The sequence below is a fragment of the Gavialis gangeticus genome, unplaced genomic scaffold, assembly GCF_001723915.1.
Source record: "Gavialis gangeticus isolate Ggan-Ray unplaced genomic scaffold, GavGan_comp1, whole genome shotgun sequence".
NCBI classification, from domain to species: domain Eukaryota; kingdom Metazoa; phylum Chordata; order Crocodylia; family Gavialidae; genus Gavialis; species Gavialis gangeticus.
In genome coordinates, this window is record NW_017728995.1 from 16,598,875 (window position 1) to 16,621,089 (window position 22,215).

General features: G+C 40.6%; 1 protein-coding gene across 6 annotated transcripts in view; it reads right to left on the minus strand.

Moving 5' to 3' along the window:
• MECOM (MDS1 and EVI1 complex locus) overlaps positions 1–22,215 on the minus strand; it is a 586,635-nt gene that overhangs the window by 27,187 nt on the left and 537,233 nt on the right. For 3 of the 6 annotated variants that reach the window (XM_019503257.1, XM_019503261.1, XM_019503262.1), the window contains 5 exons: positions 21,693–21,840; positions 19,272–19,428; positions 11,494–12,850; positions 9,531–9,618; positions 5,622–5,648 (listed from right to left, as the gene is read on the minus strand). In XM_019503257.1, the coding sequence (XP_019358802.1) occupies positions 5,622–5,648; positions 9,531–9,618; positions 11,494–12,850; positions 19,272–19,428; positions 21,693–21,840 (1,777 nt within the window). The remainder of the gene's footprint in view (positions 1–5,621; positions 5,649–9,530; positions 9,619–11,493; positions 12,851–19,271; positions 19,429–21,692; positions 21,841–22,215) is intronic. The other 3 variants (XM_019503258.1, XM_019503260.1, XM_019503259.1) reach the window with 3 other exon arrangements.

Sequence of the window (22,215 nt, forward strand, 5' to 3'; positions counted from 1 at the left end):
TAGGGCGGCTAGGAGCTGGAACCAACTTCCAAGGGAAGTGGTGCTGGCCCCTACCCTGGGGGTCTTTAAGAAGAGGCTGGATGCCTACCTGGCTGGACTCATTTGAGTCCCGTTTTTGTTTTGGGGTTTTGTTGTTCTCCCGCCCTGGCGGGGGGTTGGGCTAGAAGATCTACTAGGTCCCTTCCGACCCTAAATCTATGAAACTATGAAACTATGCTTGGCAGCAGACCCAGAAGTGGACCAGAAGCACTTCCAGTCCACTTCCAGGTCCGCAGGGGAGCATGCTGCCCCCCCCCATGCCCCACTGGCTCGGTGACAGGTGCTTCCTGGGTCAAGGGGGCACCCACGGGTCCTTCTGCAGCCGATTGCCGAGCTGGGGAGCACACGGGGGGACCCCCCAGCACACTCCCCAGCAGACCCAGAAGTGGACTGGAAGCACTTCTAGTCCACTTTCAGGTTCGCCACTGAGCACGCAGAGGCCCCACTGCACTCCTGTGGTACGCTCCATCTGCCCCAGTATCGCAGCGATCATGAGCCACGCTGGTACCTCAAGGTATGTAGAAAAAACATTTAAAGCTGTGTCTATGTCCAAATCACTGATTCTCTGAATCAGCACTGAATCTTCAGATTCAGCCAAATTGAATCAGGGACAGTGATCCAAATCAATGAATTGAATCACTGTCCCTGATTCGGGCCGAATCCTAATCCGAATCAAATAGGGTCCATCTCATACACCCCTAGTGATTATACCTGGCCAAGGCATGATGGTGCTGTTTTAGGGAATGGAGGACATAGTCTGGCCCTTAATGTTAAATTAGTGTAACTTATATGTTCATGGAAAAAGTTAGCTGAGGAGGTAAGAGAGTGAGAAGATTGCATTACATATTTTGCATAAAGTTATTGCCTTATGGACAAGTAACGTCTGCTCCTAATCTGAGATCGGTGAATGACAGTATTTTATATGGAACAGTAACTTTTGATTTACATATATAAGAGTTGTTGATTCTATCTGCTTCCAGATGTCTGGAAGAGGAAGCAGTTTTACCCCCACCTCTCCCCTGGTCCCTAAGAGGCTATTAACCTCATACTGACGCAAACCAATATGTAGTCACAATTCCCCAGCTCAGACTCAAAAATGCAGACATTACCATAATCGGATAAAACAAGTATTTATAAACATTTCAACAGGCAAGATATCATCAACAACAGCCTCAAACATTTGTCTTAAAATTTATTAACCAGCAGCAGAAAATCAGTGACATAAATAAAGTGAGATTTATTTATAAAATAAAAAGATAGCATGATGGTATGAAATGATCTAGCAGACAATGTCATGTATTACATGACCTAATGTTTTACAAATTAGACTCCTTCACTGTTATTATCGTAAAAACAACTGACTTTATAGGCATAACTCATGGGAAAAGTTTGCACAAATGTTTGTTTTCTATTTTTACTTGTGTTATTTCAAGAAATCTCAAAATCCTGGCTATTAAAGTTCAACATTGCTTCCTCCCCACTCCAAATTACAATAATTTCTTTACAAATCAGGACTCCTGCTAAATGTATCTGCAATCCTGTAAATCTGATAATATCCAGGGCAAAAGAACTTTACATAATTACATTCATGACCAAGAGACCTATTGCATATGGTTGAATTACAACCATGAATTGCATACAGTTGTGGAGTAGCAAGAAAAGGACATAATTTGTTCTCTTTAGCACCAGTACAAATACAAAGGAACTCCATTGACTTGATGGAGCTGGTCTGGATTTGACCTGGTGTTCTGGAGAGTGAACCTTGGCCTACAATAAACGCACGAAAGGAAAAAATGTGGATAGGCATCAAAAAATGTACCTTTTAATTTATTTGGACAGTTATCTTAATTATTATAATTCTTCATAATGTCATTGCAAATGAAGTCTCAAGTCACTTACCCATACCAATCTACTATTAGATCTTTAGGGAGGGTTGTGACTAGAGTATCAATTTCTGGGACAGATTATAAAATGTGCAGAGTGAATACACTATGATCCTTTTACAAGAGGGAGTTTCCAATTGATCTGAACTATAGGATTCTTGTCAGAGAGTGAAAAACAATTTAAAGTAATCTTAAAATAAATGACCCAGTATACCAAGAATTGATATATGAAGGCTCAAGCGACACATTCAAACCCTTCAAGATGGAGATAAAAGCCATCCATGAATCAGCAACTTGCTCCAGTCAGTTTAGTTACATGCTTCTATTTCATATTGTAATGCAGCTGTTCAAGCAGCAGCATGGCCAAAGGACAAAAAAAAGTCTGGATTATGTAAATTTTAGGACCAAGCCAACATCAGGGAATGTATCTGGAAGAGATAGCATGTACTGTGTTTTTCTGCTGCATAATTATCCAAACACAGCGCTGCTATTTTAAAAGTGCAGTAGATCCAGAGTGCATCACAGGAGTCACCGAATCTCTTCAAAATGGCACTATTTTAATTCACTTGATTAAGAAGGCAGTGTTTGGGACCACCTCTGATGATTTCAAATTTTGTCATCTTCTATTATTTTACACCTATTTATTGCCTGCAGCTCATTTAGAATTCAGAAGGGAACATGTTTAACAATTTCCATGTAAGTTGTTTCTCCTATATTAAATAATCATGGTGTACTCATCTCTGTGAATGGGGCCAGAACACAGCCTTCAAAGGAGGGTTCCAGTTCTAAAAGATGACTTAAGTGACATGCAGAACTTGTACTGGACCTCCACATACAATGTGAATCCCATCAGCACTGTCCACTGATCATAAAAAAGCATTCACTTTATAATTAGACTCCGACCCAATTCCCATTGCAACAATGAAAGTCTTGCTATCTACTTGAATGGGAGTTACACCAGTTCCTGTCATGTCAAGTCAAGTCAGTCCCGAGGCCACTCCAAGACATTGGAGCACTTTCGATGCTCCGCATCATTGGTGATTCTTCATTCAAAGCGGCCTGATGGCACCCATCTCCTCTCCAGTTACAGATGGCTTTTGGCTCACAGGATGCTCATCTGCCCTTTAATGGGTCTTGTTTTTAGCCGTGCTGGATGTCCGTACGCCCTCCCCACCCAAGCTAGCCCAGGTGGGGGCGCCAGTTTAGTTGTCGACAACCCGGCCATGGAACAGGCTGTACTGGCTTACACGGTACCAGATAGCAGACCAAGAAAGGCCTGACCTGACAGGGACATCAAAGTAGCATTTTTTCATCTGAACATCGCAATGCACTTAATGAAAGTGAGTAAACATTATTATCTTCTTTTTACAGATGGGAAATAGAAGGATCAAAAGTCAGGTTTATGTAAAGGAAGATCAAGGTCCATCAGCTTGAGGAATGTAAATGAGTATTGGGTCATCTAAGTACATTGGTGCATGTGCAAATGCCTTTTTCAGCACAACTGAGCTCGTCCTGTGCATAACAGTACTTATGAAAAAGTGTGTACGGGCCTTCCACATTTTATGAGACAACTGTCCTCAGCTTTTTGAAATGACCAAGAGTTACATAGGGTATGCACTGCAATGTAGAGCTGCCCAGTCTAGCTCTGAGCAAAGTAGTACAGGTATCAGAAGCAATATAGACATTTTAGTGCTGCATTCCACCAAGGCTAACTAGCCCAGCTTCTCAGGGGTGCATCTACACATGAATATTAATGTGATGCAATAAACTCCAGAGTAGTTCATGCCTGAGTTTACTGTTTCCATTCACAGCATTTACATGTGCGCCTGGAACTGCAGCACATTGAGCCAGGGAGGTGCAGCCCCAACTGGTAGAGGTAAGGGGGGTCAGCCTGCCAGCCTGGAGCTGCTCTGACCCAGCTCAACATGCTGAGCAGTGGCTGGCTAGGGCACGAGGGTTGGCAGGCAGCCCCTCACTTTAGTACCCTCATGCCCCAGCCACCATCTACATGTACGTTGATCTGAAGCAAATAACTCCACTTTAAGATAGTACTTGTATCCAGCAGTAACAGCCTACGCTGGAGTCAGTTAATTCACTCCAGCCTAATAGCACCACATGTGTAGATTGGGACACTTTACTGTGGAGCTAATTAGACAATTCCACAGTAAGTGTATCATGTAGATGCCCCCAGGGAGCACTAACCCAGTGGACTTGGTTAGAGCAAGCTCAGGCATGTAGATAATACCTCCACAGTGAAGACATGATTGAGTCATAAATAGACTCTTGGTCGCCTAAGTCACCTTGTGCCACTGCTACTTGTCTCTGGGAAACGCCCATGCCACACACGCTCTGGCACGTGGCAGGTTACCCCGGATGGGGTAGAGAAGGCTGGGGCCAGCAACTCTGCTTGCCCCAGCAGCCTTATCTGGGGTCCTGGGGGCCTCCTGGGGCTGAAGCCATGGCAGGAAGCCTGGCCAGTAGCCGGAGCATGGCTCTGACCAACCAGACTCCAGTTTTGGGCAGAGCACACAGTGGCCATGTGCGCCATCCCACTTTTTTTTGGCATGGGTTTTTTGACCCTGCGATCTCCTGGGGTAAAAGAAAAATCCCACACTGCAAGGTAGCAGCACAGGGAATGCCTGCATGTGCGGTGTGTGGCCCTGCAAACTGGTCTGCAGCACCACATACCGCTCGTCTGGATGCAGTCTGGGAATTTATGCTCCATCTTAGTTAAGTCAGCCATTTTCACACCCCCTCCCCACAACCCTATACTTCAGTCACCAAAATTCAGGGCAATGCTGAGCATCCACACCATTTATGTGATTCACATGCACATGGATAGTAGACTTGATAGATAATACCTTGCCTTTAGTCACACCCTGCTATAAACCTTTTGCTATCTCCAAGAGGGCATGCCCTGCAGTTTGGGACATGCTACCAGAAGCCATGACTTTGGGAGAGTTATATGACTGGTATTTATTGGCTATTACCACTGCTGCAGTCATCAAATTAATAATAAAACAATTAGTTATTTGTGGGGGTTGGAAGGAAGGGACATAGAAAAGTAACAGCTGTGACTTGATTCCTACAAAGAAAATTGGATTTCTGCTTAGAATAATAAATAAAAGGAATATTTTGCCTAATTTCACTGCACATATGCAAAAATGCAGCTCCTGTTCACACTACTGGGAGTAACATGTGTACAGTTGAAAGAAGAATATAATCCAGAGGCTACTAATCAATGCACCTGTAGTTCTAATACTAAATTGTGAATTTAGGCTCTCCAGGGGTATCTACCACCTAGCTCCTTTTGAAATCAGTGTGAGTTCGGTACCTACACACCTCAGAGGATCCAGATAGTTTATCTGATAAACCTACTGTAATATAGGTAAAATGTGAGGACTAAAACTTTCACTGCAATTGCTGAGACATATATCTTGCAGTTATAAATATAACCAAAGGGCCACCTTTTGAAGTCCTTACTTAGGCAAAGCTCCCATTGCCTTCATAAATAAAGACTAAGGGATTAAGGGGAAAAAGCCAGTTTTACATAACAGGCTATTATCTACTACAGCTATGACATTTTATAGGAAAGTACGTGACATACTGCATAACTGTGTAGCAAGTTATCTTTCACATTATATTTTTATGCAATTTATACTACAATGTTTAAATAAAAAATATAAGCAATAAACTTACCCAAGTTCTTTGATCAGGCAATTGGAACTGGGAGCAAAATTGAAACAAAAACAACACATTATTCCTGCGTTGGTACCTTCATTGCAATCAATCTATAGTGAAATTAGCTAAGATTTTAGGCTGGGTGGATTGCTTGCTCTGGGACACATTCTATCTAAAATGCAATCCTTATAGTGGCAATTTACTGCAAAAATGTGGCCAGCTAACTTTATCTGGTACAGATTTAGAGTTGTTGACTTTGAGGGGAGTTTTGCCCAAGCAGGGACTGAGTAAGGACTAGAGAATTTGTATGCTTCTTTCTATCCAGTCCAAAGCCTACCAGGTCTAGAAGCCAATCTGATAGTTGTTACATTATTTAATAACAAGGATGCAAACTAAATCCTTTCTTACTCAAATAAGACACTTTAGGCAATATATTTAATTACAGAGAAAAGAACTTGTTGAAGACACAAATGTGTGAATTTATTTCACAGTTATCTTACAGCAATACATTTAGCTTACCAGTAGAAAAATGAAAGCATCTGCTAAACCTACAAGCACTCTAATAACTGGGTTAACAATGGGCATAATACCAAAAAAGGTTATTCTGTGAGCCTGGCTAAATACTGGGCTCAATTCCATTGCATTCAGGGAAGTGATTTCCACTGATGTCAATAAGAGAGAATAAGTTATCTCTTGCTGGCATGAGGGACAGTATAATGACATTTTTATTTTCACTTGCATGTTTAAAATTGCACGTTATATTCATGGCTTCATGTCACTCCACATCTTATGAGTTAAACCATCATCTTAAATACCTAGATAAACAAAAAAAAATAGCCAATCTCTTGCACTATCTGCCTCTGTAGAAAACAGTATGAATTGCTGTGAAACAAAAATGTATTTACTTCACTGAGTATTTTATATAAGTGCTGTAAGAGAGTTCAGTGATTAAAAGAAATACAAATCACAATGATGGGGGCAGCCAGTGCAACTGCTATGACCCAGGAATTTCATCTTAAGAAATTACCATTGCATTGCAGTGATAAAGTAGGGTATGTAGAAATGGTCATTTCCTAGTGTATCTCAGACATAGTATAGAAGGATACTTCCTAAGAATAAGTAATACTTCATACTTTTCAGTGATTCTCATTCAAGGCAAAATGGAAAATAGCAGGTAGACTAATGACATTCTCACACAAAGCTGAGATTCACAGGACCAACTGGTCTTGGCGTATGCCCTTCCCTTCAGGTCTCTCACAGCCAGGAATCCTATCTTACTTACCACCTTGCCACTGACTTGTTCCCTACCAGCTGCACTGCTACGCCCTTTCTGCGGTGTGGGAAAGCCCCGTATTAAACACTGGATATAATGTCACACTTGTGCCTTTCATTTTAGAGAAAGGAACAAGGATACAATCCTTGCCCTGAAGCCTTTACAGTCCGCTTCACTAAAACCCAGAACATAAAGCTGAGCAAAAGGAAGGGACAGAGAAAGCAGAGGCACAGTTTAAATTCTGCAAACATAATGTGAAGTGGACTATTTATTGGCTGTGAGAATTACAAGGGACCTGGTCATCTAGAACGAAGGCTGCCTTGCCTTGACTTAGCATGTTCCAAGGTTCTCCCACAGCCATACAGACATCTCGCACTGCAACCATGGAGGAGCAAGAACTGGTGAAGGGAGAGAAGAGATGCAACTATAACTGCTGCCTTTGCTCCCTGCGCAGCTCCTGTTCCTCAATTTTAATGGCTTTGCTGGAGGAGGAAGGTTGCTCCTCATCATACCACATGAGGGAGAAACGTGTTCATCCCATTATAACTAAAACATTTGCAAAGGAAGATTGGTTTTTCTATTGCTATAAATGGATACACTGCCACTGGCTCCCTATAATAAAATACTAAGGGTTACATCCCAGTCTCATTTAAGTTAATGGAAAAAATCCTGCTGACTTCAGCAGGCCAAACTTTTTATTCAAAATGCCTTACTTATCCTTTCTTGAAATCCTCTTGCCTTAGAGAGCCCTCCTCTTTCCATCACATGTGTTATTTATTTAGATTTATACCACATATAAAAAGGATCCATTCCAAGCACTGGGCACACTTGACAACCCCTTAAAAATACATTCATATGTAAATAGACTTCATTATTTGCCCACAGACAGTACTACCCAGCAGCATCATAAATATCAGGAAAATGTAATAAACCCCTTCATACAAAATGCCTTACCCCTTTCCACTAAGGTACACACCTTACACTGGCTGAGGATCTGGCTGTAACACAAAACACTTAGTGTAATCTGGCAGGCAACACAGCACCTGGAATATCTTCTTAAATGTGTTTCAGCTAAGTGTGAGGCTCTGTAACTGCTCTGTTTAAGAAACAAGCCCTAGAAAATACATGCCTAAACTGCATTTGCAACACCACAAAGTCCCAACAGACCTGAGCTGTCTTTATTCACTATCTCAGTAAAAACCAGTACAGGCTGAAGAAGAAGAGACAGCTACAGCCTTTTAATAAAACATTCTGAACACAATTTGTTAGCTGAATCCTGCTTTCACTGCCACCAATGTAAAACCATACTAGCTTTTCACTTAAGTGGAGCTAATCTGGATTGATACCATTATGGTCAGGAGCAGGATTTGGCCTTCTCACTATGTTTATATTTTCTTAGTATAATCTGCTATGAAACAGGAGTACTTCCAAAAAGAGATGAAAATATTGCCTGGCTTCTTCTCCTTTTTGGTAAATGTAGTAGCTCAGTGTCTGGTACTGAAATGCTAGTAGTTAATGTTCTTACTTTAATACTTCACTAATCTTTCACTTCCTCTAGCAGCAGGACATGGGGAAGGGATCTTTCATCCTTCTCCAGCCATGCAAAAAACACTCTACTTACATATCAGTGCTAATGAATGGTTCTACACAGATGCCAAAACACCCCATGCTTTAGTACCTGATCTTCACAATGTAGGGGACACACATAACCACTCTGATCCTCCTTTTACGGATGCTAAACCAGAGTAGATTGCTTTCACAACCTACCCAAGAGTTAGTAGAAAAAGAGACAGGAATTCTTGGCTCCTTATCCTCTGCTCAGACCACTGAAGGGAGGTGAATTCAGACAACCCCTATCAGGATGGCACTGGGCACTGTACACCAGTGGTACAAGGCTGCAGATAATGTAGTCTCTAACCTTTTCTGTGGCACATACAGACATGCGGAATTGCACAGTCTTAAAGACAGGTCCGCTGTTTTCTATGGCATATCTAATGAGCAGCAGAATGAAACATTAAGTATACTGTAAGAAAAGCTACACAGGTGCCTCATCACATTATGTCAGCTGAACATCTAAAGGCTTGGAAGAGGACTGATTGCAAGTGCACAGTAGGGCAATCTACAAAGTTACTGAAACCATAGAGCTGACAACCTGATATTGGAGGATGTGTACTGCATTACTGCTGGCCCCACCCAAGATACAGATACATAAGCTTTTCTCATTTGTGCCCACTTTCAAGCGCAGCGGGAAATATTTGTGGGTTCAAAATTAAACTGCAAAACTGGAGATTACCAGACTCAAAATCACACAGGTGCAATAATTACTCCACTGCCGCCGGCTACAGTAAAGGGGATTGCAGAAATACAAAGGTGATAGCAACAAATCTTCCTAGATATATTATAATTCTGTGTGGTTGGGGGAGTCTGACATATTCATGTAGTTCCAATCTGGGTCTCACTGAAATCAAAACGTTGATTTAGCTGCAAAATGCCATGAAGACCAAAACAATGCCTAGGTTTTCCCACCACAATGATACAGTAAAAATGTGTGCTTTAGGAAATGCAAAAATGACTAAGACTGCATTCATTTTTCTGCACCTGTTCTGAGGCATCACCAGGCTCGTTTATAAGATCAAAATTCCAAAAATACTTACTTGTGGATGAAACAAGAATCCAGGGGAAGGTCTCAAGTACTTTTCTTTTAAAGCTTCAAGTGGATCAGTTAACTTTCTTTTCTCTACTCTGTAAATGTTAAAATTAGATTTGCTTGTGATGAATCAGTCTCAGACATTAATGCCTATTCAGTATTCATGCTCAAAATTGTCAACAATACATCCAGTAATTCGTTTCTCAGGCATAATCATAAAAGATAAGGTGGTACAGTCATCTCTTGATTCATTCACATAACTCTCATTAGCACTAATGGGAGCTGTGAACATCCATTAGCAGCAGATTAGACCCTTTACATTGGAAATAAGCCTATTTCAAAAGACCAATGCTATTGATAATAGAAACTGATAATTATGTCGAGCACTTTTATCAAGAAATAGGGCCAAACTGCATTGTCCAAACACAAAAAAAAATTCCATTGAAGCCAACGGAAGTTTTCTGTATTAGCAGAAATATGGGAAAGAACCCTTTGAAAACTCTGCACGAAATCTTCTTCTATCAGACACTTAGGCCCAGATCCTGCAAAGTTCTTCCAGGCACAGAAACCACTTGCATGGAACAGTTTGCAAGACTGAGCACGGAATTTGACATAGTAAAAATGAAGGTTATGTTCAACAAATTGTGTATGATTACGTACTGAACCATGGGATCTGATCATTTAGATGGCATTTTAGATCATCTTACATTCCCAATTACTGATTCAAATTATACAGTTCTTCAGGGACTGATTTTCGGCCCTTACTCAGACATACTCTCACTGGCTACAGTGGTAGATAGGCCTTAGTAACAATTGGCAATATTCCTGTTCTACAACTTCGTACACAGTATTATCTTTCACAGCACCACTGTATAACACTAAAAATGTCCATTAATTAGATCATGATGAATTAACAATATACAAGGAGAAATTCATACACCATGTTGGCATGAATTAAACTTCAGGATAAGTACTAAGTTGCTATCAACATTCCTTTCCCAGGCACACTCTTTATCTTAGCCCAGAAAGTGTGCTGCAAAAATTCTGCCAAGAACAAGTTTTTGAAAGACAGTAATAAATTAAGATCTTTTGTGTTGCAGTAACTTCTTTTTTTACAATGGCCTCTTTGTGAAATGGGCCATTTAGATTAGGAACAAATAGTTTTTTTATGGCTAATATTTCACTACGCCTATATTTTCTGTAGATTAGTTTAGAAGTATGACTACAACTGATTGCAGATATGCAGGCAGGATATCAGCATGCATACAGGTGCTGATGGATACAAAACGTAGGTGAAAACTTAACCCCACTGAAGGCAATGGCAATACTTAGAGGAGCTCAAAGTGGTTAGGATTTGACACCTGATTTCACACCTACGGCTTGCTAATAGGGTTTGCTTCCAGGCCCAAAAGCTGCAGCAAGGCTACCTTTGATTTAATGGTGAAGGAGCTGAACTTTACTGCCCATACATGCATCTATTTATGACATTTTTGCAGAGCCAAAGCCAAATTCTGCCTTCAGTTACAGTTAGCAATCTCAGAGAAATGAATGGGTTTCTCTAATGTAATGCATGGCAGAATTTCCCCCTTATTATCCATGTTTTTGAGAAACATCAGGCCAAACTGGGTTTGTGGTTTGCACCTGCGTGAAACCCCTTCTACTTTAGGCAGAAGTAACCAAAAGCAACCAAGTTTGGCCCAGAGAAATTTTGAAACAGATTCTGTTTTGTAGTGGAGGTAGAACAGGATGTGGCGCTCTTGAAGAACAGGAATTTGTAGTAAAAGAATTAAAAGAGTTTTTAATACATGTATATATCCAATGGTGGCACCACCCCATTTCTTGTTTAGTGAATATATTAAATTCCTGCATACTGTGAATCAAAATATACACTCAACTAAAGGGTCACTGAGACTACTCAGTGAAAGTGTTGACTGCGCTCCTCAATTCTATGTTCCATTAGAGTCGATTACCTGTAAATAGGATCCATAAAGAATGGAGTGGGCCTGGCATGTTGTAAAGAGGACTCAGATGTTTTCCTTGATTCAAGTTCACCTCCTTTCTTTTCACCGAAGACATGGTTTTTCCGAGGTTCAGCCTGTTTTGTACCACTGGCTCGACTTCTGCTACCCATGCTTAGGTCTAGAGGCTGGTCCTGGCTTGTCACAGGTGGAGCTGCTGGCTTGGTTGCTACAGGAGTAACTGGCTTCTCCTCCTTACGTTTAGTGGTGAGATCAAAGGGAGACTCAGAGCTTCCCTTTGGGATCTTCTTTATTTCACTTGGTGATTGGGGTTCCATTTTCAAAGGTAATGGTCTCAAGTCTCTATCAGGAAATGGATACATTGATTGAGAGAATGCTGGAAAAAATGGGAGGGGAAACATGGAAGGGTAAGGTAAAGCTCCAACTTTTTTGTCTTGCAGCCCCACAAGTCCTGTTGAACCAAAGTATTTCTCAGCAATAGAAGCAATAGCCTTTATAGAATCATTCACAGCTCCTGAAACCGCAGTTTGCTCCTCTAAAGATGGTGAGAAAATGGAATGATTGTTGTGTTCTTTCTTATTATTTATTGAAGCCAAATTCTGAAGAGAGCTTACTTTCTCTTTGAACATTTTACCATTTTCTTTAAATTTCTCTTTATCACTTTCAATGTCACTCTCCAGATCAGAGCCCGAGGTGGTCTCCAAGTCACTGCCACTGGGGGTACTGACATCATCAAGGTCACTACTCTCTGACTGGTCACTGATTTTTTCGTGCGGCCTCTCTTCAGAGGACCTCTCTGGTTGAAGCTCCACTGGCTTATTTTCACCTACTGATGGTTGCTTATTTAGTGCCTTCAAAATATCCTGTGTAGCTGGCAGTATCTGAGGATTTGTCATGAGGGGACTTTGACTTTTGTTTGTCTGGTCTGTGCTTGGTAGTCCTTTAACAGGAGAACTAGCAGGTATCAAAGGTGGCCTGTGGTACAAGCCTGAAGGAAACAGACCAGGAAAGCTAAAAGAAAATCCAGGAGCTGTTGGAAAGGTAAGACCAGCAGGATGCCTATTGGCTCCAAAATAGTCAGCAAGGCCCGGATTTGCATGATTCATATTAACCATGGACGTTTTATCCATAGCTGGGGTTCCAGGAAGTGAAATGCCTTGGCCAAAAAATCCTCCTGCTGCAAAATGGTTCTTTCCTTCACAAAATCTCCTGTGTTTATTTAAGGAAGACGTAGTGCTGAACATTTGTCCACAGTCTTTGCACTTGATTTGGGTTCTGCAATCAGCATGCATGCGCTTATGACGACAAAGGTTTGAAAACTGAGTATAGGATTTATGGCAGACCTCACCTGTGTGTAAACAACAACAATAACACATCTCAGGCTTTATGATAATTTTCCCCTTTATGAAATTTTGAAATAAAACCATTTGTTACCCCCAAAATGTCAATTTGGAAGCCATAGGAGAAGTCCGGGAGATTAATCTAGATACACAAAACACATGAAAACTAATTTTCCAAAGCAAGGCATCCAACCAGACAAATGTCTCAAGGCAGCACCAAACCCTCCCCTCCCCACAAATGAATAACTACAAAGTATACATATTTTCATTGTTCATACTTATCTTGCTCAGTGTTTAAAATTCATTACAACTGTTTTTATACTACACTAGCACCCCCCTTCATCAGACAAAAAACATACACATTAAGATGCTACCCCTAGAAATATTTGTACATGTAAGTAGCTGTAACCTTGAATACATCCACTGATTTTAATGAAACCATTCATGTGTTTAAAGACAGACTTTTTCCTGAGTGTTGGCAGGGTCACAAACATAGAGAGACTCCCTGCCCCAAATAGCTTACAAACTAAAAAGCGAATGGAAATATGGAGCGTGGAGGAGAGGGAAACAATCAGATCTATGCAGGCACATATTAATATTAAGAAATGCAATCCTCTGCATTTACAGCTGACATGTTAACTGCATGAAACCCATGAAATTTGAAATTATGATGTCCAAAGAGACCACAATCTGGTATCCTGGAGCACTAGTAAATCCTTCTGTTGTTGCCTATAGTGTAATGCATATGGTCAGTGTGGTAGAGTTACGGTTGCTCTGGAAGCCATAATTTTAAACATAATGCCTTGTGTAGTTATAACCTTAGCCTTAATGCTGTGTTAATGTAGCTTGTTTGTCTGTTGCTTGCATGGAAAATACACTCTGTTTCAACAACTATTTCCTCAAAAATGCAGCTGTAGTTATTGGAAGATCTGAAACACAAAACAGCTCAGTGGATTTCCTTCACACTCCTCTGGGATGAGAGCAATTAAAGGTCCAAATAGTAGCATTTAGAGAAACCCAGAAGCCAGCAGGATTATGGAGTCCAATGTATATATGATTGGCTTGGTCTGCACTACAACATTTACTATGGTTGAGTACCGTTTCCAGCAAACACATTAGGAGGCTGAAGGTGGACTAGAACATGGTAACGTTTTGTAGTGGAACCTGGGCCATTGAAGCAAATAGGATTTTTTGCTTTCAGCCAGAACATCCTATCAAACAACAACTACAGGGTCATTATTGCAAAAATGCCATTTCCAATTTGTGAGGTTTTGTTTTCATGTCATCTTGAAAATACATAGTTGCATCCTTGATTTCTCTCCTTTATGAACTTTGCTGAGCAAGGCAAATAATATTTGGAGTGGCAAACATTAGATAGAGGCAAAAAGCCAAGCAGTTAAAAATGTGGTTCCCTAAGATTGCCTCTATACATTGCCCTACATCACGGTAGCAATGCGCTACATTGCCATACAACATGCTACAGTAATGTAGCAATCATGTGAATCTAAATATGACTGGCAGCTACTTCACCGTAGCAGCACACTCCCTTATTTTAGCATGCCACTACAGCAAAGCAGCGGCTAAAACTAACTTTGCACCACGCACACGGCGCAGTACAGGCAGTTACTGTGCCGTGCTTCAGTATTTCTTTTTGGAAGTAGTAGAGCGTGGTACAGCAACAATGTCGCCGTAGGGTGACATGTGACATGCCCTAGACCCCAATTCCTCACACATATAAGCATGGGTAATTTCTTGAATTAAAGTAGTCCTAATGAACTCAGCAGGATTGTTCCTGAGGGTAAAGTTACTCACGTACATAAGTGTTCTCAGAATCAGGACCCTAGTCTGCACTCAGTTATAGGCTGTTACATGCAGTTTGACATTCTGAACAGAAGGGGAAATCAAACCCCTAAGGGCACTACAATGATCTTCGCTACTCAGGACTAAAGAAATCTGATCAAGAGATTATTTTTGAAGGAGGCACTGTGGGTTGCCAGTCACACCCCAAAACAGACTGCAAATTCGTTTGGAAAGCTCTTATGTTTGACTCGCGGCTACTTTAGCTTACATTGGCCTGAATGCTTTTTACGTATTCTTTTTAGTGTCATTAACAAACACACACGCACACATATACACACCGTTCATCTGAAAATTTCCAGTCCACGTCATTTTGCTGTTAACAGGTCTAGATGTGTTCAAAATCAAAATTAGATAATATTATGCCTCTACCAACGACTCCAATTTTGTCTTCAGAGGGAAACCATGCAGCTATTTTATTTTTATATAATTTGTGTTATATCATATGCTCTCATCTTTCACACATCAAAGCCACACAACAATACACATTGTGCATTCTGAGACCTTTTTAACAATCATTTTCATGATTTGAGACAGGCTGACATAATTTACAATGGCTCTATTTTAAGCCTGCAAAGGAAACTGAATTGAATGTATCCCATCCTGCACTGTTGGTTCCCATGAACTGTAATCACGTCCTCTAACTTCCACTCACACCAGGGCCTGTGCTAACCTTCCTGCACTTCTAAACCTCTGCCCTTGAGAAACTTGAACACTTGTTGTCATGTCTTAATTGTTTACCTCTGTAGAAGGCTGCTTCACATCACAGCAACAGTGCTTCCATTGTCCTAGGACCTGATCCTGACTTCACTGCTCATACATGGCTTTTTTTTCCTTGTTCTCATTGATATCATTGGGACAACTCAGCGGTGCAAAGGTTGCAGGATTGGGCCCAGCCACAGGAAATTTGTGATGTTAGACTTCAGGAAGAATGCCTGTAACTATGTATCAGTTCACATTCCTGTGAGATACCTTCATTCACAAAGAAGATTATAAATAAAAAATGCTGAAGCTTTCCTAGTGTGCCTATTAGAAATTTTACTAGAATTAGGTTTTTGCAAACTAAAATTGTGCCTATTAGTACTAGGTAGTCTCATACTAAATGGGTTTTGTTTCCTAATTTGGGGGAGTGGGGAGACTCCATGTTCCTAGTTAATTAAAGAAGGCAGGGCAATAATTTATTTGATGTGATATACCACTTTTATGGTTTTCGTGCATAAAATTAGCATAGAAGTCCTAAGCCCATTCCCACTGAAACACTGTCAAAATGTCCGGGTGCAAAATGAGGCCCTTAAAGACCAGGGCTGAACTGTGTAACTTAGTCATGCTGGTGAGCGCCTATTCAAACAAACAGTCAACAGGTTACCCAGGGAACTAATCATGCGAGCCATAATCAAATAGCTACTATAATGTGGTATTACCTGGATGAGTAATTTCTAACTGTGAGTTGCACAATCTAGATCCTGTTGGTCAAGTCCTCACCTAGTACAAATCAGTGTAGCTCCTCTGAGCCTATGGAGTTCTGCCAAATGATATCAGTGAAGGACCAGGCCATATTTAGTTAGCAAAATATTTGATCCTATTCTGTATTTTCATAACGCTTATATGCACTTCTTAAACTATTCTATATTAGGAAACTACTATATGAGGAAAACTGGAAAAAAATTATTTCCAGGGAAGAACAAAATATTATATCCTCACAAGTTAACAGCAGCCTTGGAAAACTGTTAAAGGCAGTGCAGATTCAGCCATAAAATGCTTAATGTAAATTCATATAGATGTTAAAACTAAACTAAGACATTACTGAAATCATGAAATAAAAATAACAGGAGCATGCAGGTGTATTTTACTGTAATGCCTGACATATATAGAAAAGCTGTAACAGAGAATTTCCATTTTTTACCATAAAATGCAGTTTTTTTAAATTAGATATTCCCCATGCAATATTCTCAGATATTTAAGTGATAAAACAGTAAAACAGGAAATCATGTAATTGTTACTCTATGGACTTACATAGGCCCAGTCCTCCAATCTTTATTCACCAGAGTAGTCTTATTCATGTGGGCCCTCTCACAGAAGCTGTGCGCTACTGAATTTTACATAAAACACCCGTTGTTTTTATTGGGGAATTCTACATATGGATAATTGCACAGTGTGGTCCAATGGGATTACTCACATAAGCAAGAACTATTTCAATGAGTTAAGATTATAAAATGAAGCCCCTTTTTTCCACGTGATTTTTTTTCCAAGTAAAGTTTTGCTTAAAATTCAGCAGATGGAGGAAGGTTATCAACTTTAATTGCTTCCACATATTAAAGCAATAGAAGCTGGATTTGCTTTCTATGATTGCATCTTACTATGTCCTTGATGTTCTACCTCCCTATCTTTACTCTCAGCAGCTAGCCTATAAGTGTAGCTTCCCATCTCCTTGCAGGTTTTTATCACTCTGTAGACCCCCCAAGTCTAACAGAAACCGCAGCCCTCCCACTCCATCCCCCAAGGTATATGAATTCATCTGATGCTTAAGTGTTTTCTGGGATTTTCTTAGAACCCAGAAATTAGCTAGCAGTTAAGTTTGCATATTTTGTGCTTATTAAACAAATTACTCTAAGTACTATTTTGAATATGTTCGCTTTATTATGGCATGTGGTTTCTATTTGGAAAGGCTGGAGATTTTGTGAAGGCAGTGAGTAATTACCTTCGTGTTGGTGAGTTTTCACTCAAGCTTGGGCAGAATACTGAAATAAGAGTCAGTTGCCATAAACAGACTGGTAGGGTAAATCATGGTGTGTGGCCTTTTGCTGGGAAACAGATATCTCGTTTAGGTGACCCTGTCCCCCCTCCCTCAACGTTCAGAAAATACTACTCTACATGTGACCTCCAAATTCTTTTGTTCTGTAATTACATGGCTATTATTTATGATTGTTCTATGGTTTTCCATCCATTGCACTTTGCATTTGAAGAACCACAGTCACTGTTTTGATTTACCAGAGATCACTGAAAACAAGTTAATGAAAAGCATTTTACACATGATTTAATCTGAAAAGAATTGTAGTTTTATACAGAGTAATTCTAAAGCATCTCTGGCTACAATACTTGAATAGTCCTACATGGCAGGAAGCTATTGTTTTTTTAATTATCAATTGTAAAAACTCCTTGTAATCTCAGGTAAAAAAAACACAGACACACACACAGACACACACATACATTAAACAAATATTTTAATTGGCCCTAGCTAATTATATATGTGTTATGTAAATAAATATGAATTAGTTTAGTGGCAGATGCACAGCTCTTTCAGGAACATGTCTTTTAAGTCATTACTACTTACACTGATGTATTATCATGACCCAAAACACATGTCATAGAACTATTGAACTGCTCCCTTGATGTACATATGCTGAGTGTTTCAATATACTGCAAAGGTTAATACTACAGCTGTTGGAATCTGATTACTAGTGGCTCAAATGTTAGAGAAAAGTCCATGTAGACTATTACGAAATTGCAGACTTGTCCTCTCTGTCCATTAGACTAGCTGCCTGTTTGACCTTACACCTTTTCACTGTGTTTGTCTGGATGCTGAAGATCTGCTGTGTAATTTAGTCTACCTCTGAATGAGTTAGGCTGACCTGTGCCTGAAGCAGAGAGTTTAAAAAGGTGAAATGGAGTCACCTTGGAAGAGGAATGGGGACACTTTTTTTTTTTGGCAAATAGGGGCAAAATAGGGGCATGGTAGGGAAAAAAAGAGGTGGGTGTATAAAGGCAAAAAGTTTTCATCAGCTTAGAGAAAGGTTTAAGAATTTCTTGTGATTGAATAACAAAAGGATAAAATTGCTTGTATTTTCTGTCTTAGGGTGCTGTTTTGTTGCTCAAGGGGGCAGAAGGCCTGGTATTACCAACTACCAGGAACCCCAATCCTGCATTAGAATCTAACAGTACAATCTCATTGCATAGCGCTAGGGTCTGCACTAATATGGTTTGAAGCAGAACCAGAACTGGGGAGGGGTGATTACATTTTAAAAAGCTCAATTTGCAAAGTTATAGAAGGTTCAATCAATACTTAAGAGTGGGATTTATGAAGGCTATTAAGGGAATTAAAATAATTTCCTATACCCCAAAGTTTCATCTGCAAATCCTAGCCCACGTGGCGGGATCTGATCTTGTAGGGAGACCTCCTGTTAACCGCCATGGTTAATTTCCAAAGCTTCAGGTCACATTTTTCCCCACTAACTCCCAGAATCCAGTGAGGCTTTGCTAACTATCTTTCCCCATCAAAACTTTTAAAGAATCCCATGCACTGATCTTTGAATCAAGCAGGAAGAAAAATATTCTTGCAGCATTGGGTGCATCATTATGCACAGTGCCTGCTTGGATAAGAGTAGTACACAAAACAACTCTATGCATCGGAGAGTGGATTATCCATATTGGTTCAGTAAATGAAGGTACAAACCTCCTCCCACTGTAATGAACTAGAGTTTCACAGGAAACAGAACCTGTGTCTCAATTTTCTGATTTTACCACTTTTTGACATGAAACAGAAAAGGAACTTTAGATGTTTAGCTGTAGACTTACATATAAAGGGTTTGACACTGCTGTGGATGTGTTTATGCTGTTTGAGGCCTGAAGAAGTAGCAAACGTTTTGCCACATTCGGGACAAGCGTGAGCACGAGCCCCCACATGCTGCGAACGAATATGCCTCTGAAGGTTGCTGGGGTCCGTGAAAACCTGCTAGGAAATGAGTACTGATTAACCAAGAAATTTTAACCCAGGAGGAAGTCAGCAATTACACAAGACTGTTTCAGAATCAGTATTGATGGGAGGGGGGCATTAAGGGGTAAAATGAACTATCTGCCTGGTTGCTATGATCTTGCCATATGGAAGCCAATGGGAGTTTTCAAATGGACCTTAGATTTATCAGGACTAGTTGTATACTAAACAGTTCTATTCATAGCTTTTTCCCCTAAAGTGAGACATGCCATGGTTACTACCTTGCAAAACATCACAATAGGTATGAAACTCTCTCTGCTCCATACCAAATCCTCTTTTGGGCTGTGACTGCTGTTCAGAGTTGCTGGCAAAATGAGACCGCACTGTGGTTTAAATCTTTAGACTCTGATGCAACAGAAGTGCTTTACAACAACAAAAAGTGCACTACATCCAGGAAATCATGATCACAAACCCAACCTTGAGGGTTAATTTTTAGCGTATAGCTTTGTTTCACTACAGAAATATAAAAAATATTGTGGCAAATCTTGCTACCTTGATCTTAAGCAAAAAAACTCCCATAGACTTCAACAGAGGAGCTAATAATAATTCCATAGTATTATGCAGGATCAACACTAACACAAGAATAAATGGGTATAAACTGGCTATGAAGAAGTTCAAGCTGGATATTTGAAGATGTTTCTATCTACAAGATGTTCTGGAACAGCTTTCTCATTGGAGAGATGGGAACCAAAAACCTCAGCAGTTTTAAGATGGAGTTTGAAACACTTTTATGGTGTGAGTGCCTGTAAGAGTGGGGCACTGGATTTGTGCAAAAAATATGACCCATGAAATTGCAGGAGAAAAATATTTTCCTGCAGACCTGGTGTGGTATAAGTATGTTATAACTACAGTTATCTATGAATAATCTATGTTATGGGCCAGAACCTCAGTTCAGACATAGCTCGACTGGAGACAAGAGTTATGTTTGTTTGCATCAGTGAGGCCAACAGGCCAGCATTGCTTCTTCTTCTTCTTAGCCATTTACAGTGTAGTAGTGTCCTACAGTCCTGGTGAGCATTGGGATCCACTGTGCTGGGGACCATACAATCACATTGGAACATCCTTGCTCCAAAGAGCTTAATCCTTTAAATGTAGCACAGGAATTATAACGTGAGATTGCAACTATTCCATCTGTGCTAAGCAAAGAGCAGCATATTGTTGTAATGGTCCTGGAGCAGTTTGAGAGAGAACTATGTCATACAGTCAGAATCTTCCTGCTGGTTTTCTCTGTAGCTCTGGGAGGGAGTAAACTGTGTTGGGCTACCAGATGCGGCCCTGCTGCTGCTAGGCTACTTGGTGTGTTGCAAGGGCAGAACCAAGGCTCTCTGCTTGCTCCCTACTTGACCCCTGTGGCCCATTCTGCACAGGATGGAAATACAGCCTCCCAATGGGATCTGATTTCTGATATCCCTCCTATGCGTCTTCCTGTGAGGTGAGAAGATAGAAAAAAGGAATGAAGGGGTGCCTTGCTATGCTGTATGGCTGAGCTAGGTGTGCCCCATCAGGTCCAGAGAATGAGATGAAGCATCACTCCACCCCTGCATCTCCAGTGAGAATTCTTGCCCCTTGTAGTTTATTTGTAATATATGCCAGTTCTTCCAACAGACCATACTGAGATGAAGGTTCACCTTTCCAAACATATTTCTAGTTTCCTGTGGCTGCGTCTGTCTGGGTGGAGAAAAGATTGCACCCACATTTCCAGAACAGATGGTTGTTTCTGCTAAAATGTTTGCAAGTAAAATAGTTAATAACTTGACATTTAAATGGTTATCAATAGGCTTCAGTGGCAGCCCAATCACTAGCTGAAGTACACACACCTGCTCTTGAAATTAAGGGCACTGACAGAAGTAACATTTGTTGCATAATTGGCCCCCTGAAAGCGTTCTATAGCTATTATGTGACACACATGCACAGCTACAAAGAGCTTTAAAAGCGGCAGATCATGTATCATATTACCCTCATCTAATGCGGTTTCAGATGAAGGTGCTCCAAAATGAAGCACCTTAAAGAACTTCTGTTCCCTACAGTCAGTGCATCAGTGCAATTAGGGCTGGGCTGATGCACTTAAACCACTTAAATTCTACAGAGGCCAATGGGGCAATCAGGGAAGCATTAGTGTGAGCTGCATTTTAGTACTGCCTAAGTCTGTTTCCTTATTCAAGAGTTGCCTTTGCATCTCATAAAACATACAGAGAAAGGTCAAATATCCTACAAATTCACTGTACCTTGGCACAGTTTTCACACTCATAGTGCTTTCCACTGTCATGTGACATCTGATGACGTATCAAGTTTGACTTCCAGTTAAATGCCTTGGGGCACTGGTCACACTTGTACTCCCTCTCCTCGCTGTGCGACAGCATGTGTTTCTCCAGGCTGTGAAGATAAAAACAGTCTCAGAGATGTCTCAACCACATCTGAACAAGAACCCAGTTTTATTTGTGATTCATAGCCCAGTTTACAAGTGAAAGTGGAAGGAGGGGAGACACAATGAATAACAGAATTACAGAAAGCAGAGGAGAGAGGCCCACAAGCCTGATCTGGAGAGGATCAGGCCCATAATAGCTTATCCATGATGCAACAAGGCATCTTCTGTCTAGTCCTTTCTCCAGCTACTTTTCAATGTCCCAAGGAAGCAGACTTCCAGCACTTTCTTTGGATAACTATTCCAGAGACTTACAGGTAGCATATTCAGGTAGGTTGTGTGTGTGTGTTTTTTTGTTTTTTGTTTTTTTTTTTGGGGGGGGGGGG